The 7,713-nt window shown below is 30.1% G+C and overlaps 1 protein-coding gene across 1 annotated transcript; it reads right to left on the bottom strand.

The window, feature by feature from the left end:
- Positions 1 to 2,992: 2,992 nt before the first annotated feature.
- LOC133782866 (uncharacterized) lies at positions 2,993 to 3,859 on the bottom strand. The gene has a single exon (XM_062222287.1). It carries the CDS (start codon positions 3,746 to 3,748, stop codon positions 3,398 to 3,400), a length of 351 nt encoding a protein of 116 aa, XP_062078271.1. The 5' UTR covers positions 3,749 to 3,859; the 3' UTR covers positions 2,993 to 3,397.
- Positions 3,860 to 7,713: the final 3,854 nt, after the last annotated feature.

Genomic DNA, 7,713 nt, shown 5'->3' on the forward strand with positions numbered 1-7,713 from the left:
TAGTGGAGTGGGAACTGTACGGGGAGATCAGAAGAGCGCTCGGAAATGTAATCACGTCTCTGCCCAACCAATCTTCATGGTCCACGAAGAGCCTCTCGAAGATGAAAACACTGATTTAATCCCACCACCACAGCCAGCATAGAGGGTGGTCTGGGAGGATGACGAATTGGACCCGCGAATAGAGGCGGATAGGGCATTAGTGCCCATGGAGGAGGTTAAGGAGGTGTGCATCAGTGACATCGACCTGACCAAAGTGATCCGGGTAGGGAGGAACTTGAACTCGGAGGTCAAGGTTGCCATAATTGCCCAGGTAAAAGAAAAATAGGACGTCCTGGCCTTGTCCCACTCGGCAGTCTCCAACAGCCTCCCCGAAATTGCCTTTATCTTGACGGTTTATGATTGTCGAGATTTGCTCCACTAATTGTCGAAAATTGACCAATCTTGGTAGGCTAAAACCACCAAAATAGGCCCTATTTTCAATCTCAGCACTGAAATTTCCGGCGAACCTGGTCCGTCGAGAAATGACATTTTTTAGTATTGACTATGTGAAAGTGGGGCTTTAAATAGTATTTGTGGGATGTAATCCACTCAAATTTTTAGGGGCTTTCTTTATTTGGAAAGTTAGTTAATTTTTTTTTTTCATTGCCTTCTTTATTTAAAAGTTATTAGTTTATTTTTGTCTTTCACGACCTTTTCATTTAGAAGCTTTGCTCACTTTGTTGTATTATAAATATCTTAAGAATATAAGGTTGTAGATATCAGAAAAGTTTTGAGAGAGAGCTGTAACTTCTGTAGAGAGATCAAAAAAGAGTTTTGTGGGATAAAAGTGTTTTGTGTGCAAGAGAGCATAGGCTAGCACCAAAAAAAAAAAAGTTCTTGTCTTGGAGGCGTCCGTGTAACACTTTTGGGTGTAACACTTTTGGAGCAGTGTGTTCTTTTGGTGTAACTCAAAATAATATTGGTGATTGTATTAGTAATTTTGATAATATAAGACCCTCAAGGAAAAAGACTGGATGTAGGCTTCAAAACTAGCTGAACTAATATAGGATCGCATGTTAATTTGTTATTCATTTTGATTGTTTTGACTATAGTTGTTTCATATTCCGACTGTTTTTGTCATTATTATTTTTGTTCTAGTAGTGTAGATTTAATTCTTGATTTGTTTTATGTTGGTGATTTCCAACCGTTTTCTTCTCCCTAAAATCTAATTTCTATTAACGAACTCTTGCTTGGACCAATTCTATTAATCCCTAGTAATAATATCCATCATAACTATCATTATTTATTTACTTACTTTCTATAGGTAGGGAGTGCATGAAGTTCAAAATCCATTACTTTTCATTAATTTACATTTTAAATATCTTTCAAACACTAGCTTAAAAATGAGTAAGGTGACTCATACAAGTCAGAGTCTATGAATTAAGAATAATGTATGTTTGGTAGAGAAAAAAAGTAAAAAAGAAAATAGAAAACTTAATTATTTAATAAATTGAAGAAGTGGAAATAAAAAAAAAAGAGTAATGATATGTGCACACACTTTTTACATCTAAATAATACACACACCTACTTGTGTCAAGTCATTTTAATTTAGTGGAACACATCTAAACTAAATATGATTGGTTAAAAAAAATTATATAAATATGTGTAATATTTAGATATAAAAAGTGTGTAGTACTTATAAAAAAAAAGTAAAAAATATTAAGTAGAACCCATAAATCCTAAAAAATATACCTTCATTTCTATCATTCTAATTTTCTCTCTTATATTTTCTTTATTTCTTTTCTACCAAAATAAATTTATACACATAATGGCTTAACTTTTTTTTTAACATAATGTGTTCCACTTAAAATTGACGTAATTAGCTGAAAAAAGTATTTCATGTGAAAGTTAAAATTTAATGCACAACACATAATATTGGTACACATAATATTACTGTTTCATTTTCATTAATATGTGCTGTCCTTTAGATAGTATTAACTTGATGTTACAGCATTAATACATTCATCAGCTGCTGCTAAGTTGTGGTGAAAAACTCTATCAGTTTTGGGAATTACAATGTATGAATTTAATGAGTTACCATTCACTTTGTTTTGTTGGAAGCTACAACTCTTGGATTCTCCACCTAAGTTTTTTAACTTCTTTTTGGGCCAGTCACTTTGACCTTTTGCAGTTTAGCTACAAACCATTTTTGTCCATTACAATAACTCTCAAGGTTCAAGCTGCAGTTACTAATTAAGGAACACAAAAGCTTTATTGTCAAAAAAAAAAAAAAAACTAGACAAAACTACAAAGTTTTAACACCACAATCTAAAAAATCATGATTGAAGAGATATTTTTAGGTAAGTTCAAAGTTTAGTTAATTGTTAGGGACTTAATAAGAGACTAGAACACCAAATTTGATTTAATTATAGTATTTATTATTGTTTAAAATTCATGTGACAAGTGGAAGTGCATACCACCACCTTACAACCCCATGTGGCCAGCTTTGATGACACTAAAGTTTCTTCCGACTATTAATCTTTCATAAAATACCAAACTTTTTTTGCTGTATTTAGTTAGGAAGCAATTAAATTTAATTATTAGCAAACCCACCTGGGCTTCCCTTTCTAATTTTTTTTCTATATTTTATTCCTTATTCTATTTCCTTCTAAAATATTCTAGAACAACTGTGAAATCCATTGAACACTAGCCGACCAAATTAGCCCATCTAAGCTAAAACAGTGCCTGCCATGATCTTGAGAAAATTTACAGTGGAAGCCCATGATCTTGGAAAGTACTCCTCTTTTAAGTCTTAATTTGCATTAAACTAATATGTTTTTTTTTCAACACAATTCTATTGAGGCATTTAAGCAAAACCCATAATTATATTATGCTGATTTTTTATCACCCCAACATTGATGACAATTTTTTTTATCACCCCAACATAGATACCCATTTCCTTAATTTAGTGCCAAAAAGTAAAAGAGAGAAAAAGAGGATTTACAGACTGTAATTAACATAACAATATATCATATTAGCAACAAAACATATATAGTAATTGTCAGAGACTACAAGGAAATTTTCATTAATTTCTCATAATGAAAAGAAGATCAGCATATAGAACCGAACCATATATACATTAAATACAATTGGGAGGACTTTAGTAACATAATTCCATCAATTACACTTGTCATTTTTTTTTCTTGATCCAGATCCAGAAACCCTTCTAAACACCATCTTCCCTTAATCTCTCCAGATCAAAAAAACATTGAGATCACAAAATTTCTTCCAAATCTTAGTTGGGTTCTTGTTATTCAAACAAAATAAACAAATCGTAGTACCCTCTAATAAGACCAAAAGATCCATCCATTAAGAAGAAGAAGAAGACCCTGTTATTAATATTATTATTTGTACTATTTTATTCTTCCATATCACATAGACTCGATTGGGAATTCTTCCTTCCAATTCCAACCATGGCCACCGGAGAAGAAGAAGAAGCAGGAGAAGACTGAGCAGAAGAAGCAGCAGCCGTAGCCCCCACCAAAGCCAAGGACCCTTCACTCCAAGCCCTCCTTATTGGGTAAGAAACCTTTTTGCTCATAGGCAAACCACCATGAGAACAATGGCTCTTCTTCTTCTTGCCAGATTCGTGTAGAGCACAGCTGCAGTTCCGGTGGTACGGACGGCGCTCGATGGCCGAGTCACAGCCTGAGATGCAGCCCTCGTAGAAGCACCTGAAGAACCCTTCAGCCGAAGCTCCTGAGGCCATGTTTGGTTTGGTTTTGTTTGTTCACACCTCACAAAACTTGGCTCTAAGGCAAAGAAAAGGTGGACAAAGCTAATACTCACAGGGGTTTTGAGTTATATATATGGAAAAATTAGCAAAGATTCAATTTTTACTAAAAAAACGAAACTTTATTTAAAAGAGAAGAAAAAGAAAAATGGGATTTTTATTTGTATTGGGGTAAATGACAGACAAAAAGTTAGTTGTCGGCTATCGGCCTACGCGGCATTTAAGCGTTGAAGAAGGCGTGTCATGTGGGTATGGTTTTTGGTAATTTGGACTTAGTTTTTTTTAGTAACATGGAGAAGTTTCGGCTATTTTTTAGGGGTTTGGGGTTTTTTTTAATTATTATTATTATTTTGTTCAAAGTGAAATAAATTTTTTTAGTCAAAATGTTAGGAGAGAAATTTTGATGGGTGAAGTTACCAACAAGATATTCTTGGTTCTTAGTCTTAGATTGCCCCCAAAGTTGGTCACTTTGTTTGATGTATAGGATTGTTTTGTTCTTTTTAGTGGACTAAGTAGCTACTTTGGAAGAATCAGATTTTGGGTGTTAAAAAAATGGTGTACTAATTTGTGTTCAACTACTCAAATAAAAAATTTGTTGGAAAACAATAATTTAGTTTCGAAATTATAAGGGGTATACATGTATCACGATTAGTAAACATGTGAACTTGGAATTTTATTTAAGTTGCTTGATAAAATATTGTGAATATCGTATATGTGATGTGTGATTTGATTTGTACATGTTTAAATAATAAGTTGTTTCAATCAATCGGATGTTACCATGGAGCAAAAAGAATCTTGGAATTTTTTAGGGGTTTTGGGGTTGAATTTATAACAAAAAATGGAAGTTGCAACTTGCAAGGTAATATTTGGTTTTACACTGCCTTAAATTCTAAGTTGAGAGATTTTACTTTCACACTTTCAATTAGATTTTTTCTACTTTTGTTTATAGTTACCGCTTTAAGTGATAACATCTTTCAAAACTACTTTTTTCTTTAATATATAAAGCTAGTGCTAGAAATAGTAACTTTTGTATAATATCTTCTCAATTACTTGATTATGTTAGCTTTATAATAATAGCTAACATATGGTTACAAATCATATAATATCACTCTATTTCTTTACCACACATGATAATTATTTGATAGAAATTAACTTTATCGCTTTAACAATAATTAATATGAGCTTTGAAATAAGCATACAATTTAAGATTTTATCAAGTGATATAATTGAGCCTTGAAATATAAGTATGCCATTTTAGATGTTGGGTATTATGGATGGAAGTACCTAACCCTATCCAAATATACGCATCAATATACCCCACCTCACTATAAAATCTATAGCATGGCAACCTATCAAATTATACTCCTAACCAAGCCACTTATTTTACAATTATTAAATAAATAAAATAATCAAATAAGAGAGCCAAAAAAAATTATATTAATTGGATAAATAATATGTGTGATTTAAATTGATATTCAAAAACCCAATTTAGGGGCAAAATGAGCAATGCCTTATGGTGAAAGCTTTTTCTTTTTCTTTTTCTTTTCTCATCCCAAGTCCACAACTACTTAGACCTAAAAAAAATTTCATTACTCCATTCACAACCAAAAAGAGACCATACCTTATTTAGGTCCTAGAGTTATGAGCTAACTTTCATTACTAAAAAGTTAACATTGGGTTTATTTAATACTCTTTCTTTCTAGATGAAATATATATTATTATGTGTACAATATATATATACATGAATAAAATGAGTTTCGTAGAAGGTTACAAAATTTGCGATTCAGTGACTCTGATGACACTTGGTGAGAGGAATATCTCCAAGTGTTAGGGATGCAGAAAGTCAGGAAAGTGCATATGGCATATGGTGAAGAAGACAGAATCAAACAAAAAAAAATTTACACAACAAAGAATCAAACAAAAGAAATTTACACAAAAAAGAAAGAAAAAAAAGAATCAAACAGAAGTAGTGACATGTGAGACCGAACGTTATACCCATGTGACCAAGAAGAGTCAAAGGAGCACAGAGCCCCATTTCTTAAGAGAGTGAAAAGTTTGACTTAGTATAGTGATATGTTGCTGGGAAGATTGCACGAAGGCACGTGCTAGCAAATACATAATAATTATATAATTATTCAGTAGAAGTACAAAAGGACATATTTTTTTAAATTATTTTAAACTTTAGTTTAGTTTTAATAATTTGTTGTAAAGTAACATCTAATAATTTAGATATTTAGTTAAAAATTTTGACAAATGGTTGAAAAATTCAAATAGTTGATTAAAAATTTTAGACAACTGGTCAAAAAATTTAGACAACTAATTAAATTTTAGACAGATGACATTTTACAAAAAAATTATCAAAAATAAGTGTACAAAATCATTTAAAAAAATAAGTCATTTTCTCTTATTTCTCAACAACAAAAAATTACCATCTTTGTCTTTTAGTAAATAAAATCAGCCTAAAAGAAAGACTTAAATTGCACCAAAAATATATAATAATAGAATTGAATTCATTTGGGAAACCTTTTTGTATTTTATTGGTATTTTTGTAAGTTACAAAATCACATTTCCACTATAGAAATTGTTGCTTATACTTTTTGAGTTGAAAATTTTTTGAATTTCAAATTTTCTTATATAGCAGTGTTTTCCAGCCAACTTAAGAAGATGAAAAGTAAAAAATTAATATATGAAGGAAATATTTTTAATGCTGATATTATTTTTTAAGTGGTATGGTATGCTTGTACTGGCCACGATACACAAATAAATTATATAAGTCGTCTTTTGAGAATTGAGGAAATTATTTTATGACTTTTTATAAAATCTGTGAAAGAATATGACTTCTTTTTTTTTTTTTTAAAAGTTATTTCACGTCTGTTTTTTTTAATTAAAATTATTAAGTTATGTGTTTTATTATCCTTGTTTTTGTATAAATTGGCATTAATTAAATCATTTAATTGGGAAGTTAATTTTGTCAATTTTATTTTATTTTTACTTATTTTTTTTAAATCTTTTTGTTTTTAATATTTATTTATTATTTCAAATCTTTTTTTAATTGTCATTTTTATAAAATTGAATTTTGTTATTAATATTATATAAATGTTTTTATATTAAATTTTATTGTGATTGTGTTGCAAATATTTTTTTTAATATGAATTGTTTTTAATAGTTTTTTAATTATTTATTGTATGTATTTTTTTTAGAACTTTTATTATATATTTTTTTTCATGTCTAGGGTTGATTACCTTTCACGTTTCCAAATCTATTTACACGAATTGTCAGTCCTAATAACCGGTTATTTTTATCAAATATGAAAAGAAACATCAAATTTGAAGAAAAAAAATAATCTAATCTTAAAATAATTGAAAAAACTAAAAAAAAAAAACTATTGAAGAAAAAGAAAAACACCTTCATCAAAGAAAGAAGAAGAAGCTATATTTTCAATAAGGTAACAAGTTACATCAAAAAACTTAGAAATATAGACATATCAGAAAGTGAAAGTAACCAATTTTTTTTTATCGCAGATTTGAAGATGGAAAAAATATATAAAAATAAACAAACAAACTACATCAAAAGAAGAAACTATATTTACAATAATATAGTAATTGTTTACCTAAAAAAACTTTAAAATGTAGACATGTAAGTGACTACTTCTAAAATTTGAAAAAGAAAAAAAAAAACTAGATCTGAAGATTGAAAAAGAAGAAGAAGAAGAACTTATGAATGCTGTCGGCAAAAGAAGAAGAAGAAGAAGAAGAAATTGTGGATAAACGTTGCTGAAAGGGTGGGGATATTAGTCGTCGGAGTTGTTCGGAGGTAATTGAGAGTTGTCATGGTGATCATGAAGTGTTTAGTCCAATTTGCCCTTGCTTTTTCTCATTGAACTTTGAGTTTGGAGGATTTGCTTCCCATTTTCTTAGTTGCATTGTTTTCATAAATTTTAA

This window comes from Humulus lupulus, chromosome 6 (genome assembly GCF_963169125.1).
Source record: "Humulus lupulus chromosome 6, drHumLupu1.1, whole genome shotgun sequence".
In the NCBI taxonomy this organism is placed as follows: Eukaryota; Viridiplantae; Streptophyta; class Magnoliopsida; order Rosales; family Cannabaceae; genus Humulus; species Humulus lupulus.

What these genes read in the sequence shown, in the direction of transcription:
- LOC133782866 (XM_062222287.1), bottom strand. Translation starts at nt 3,748, where the DNA reads ATGGCCTCAGGAGCTTCGGCTGAAGGGTTCTTCAGGTGCTTCTACGAG.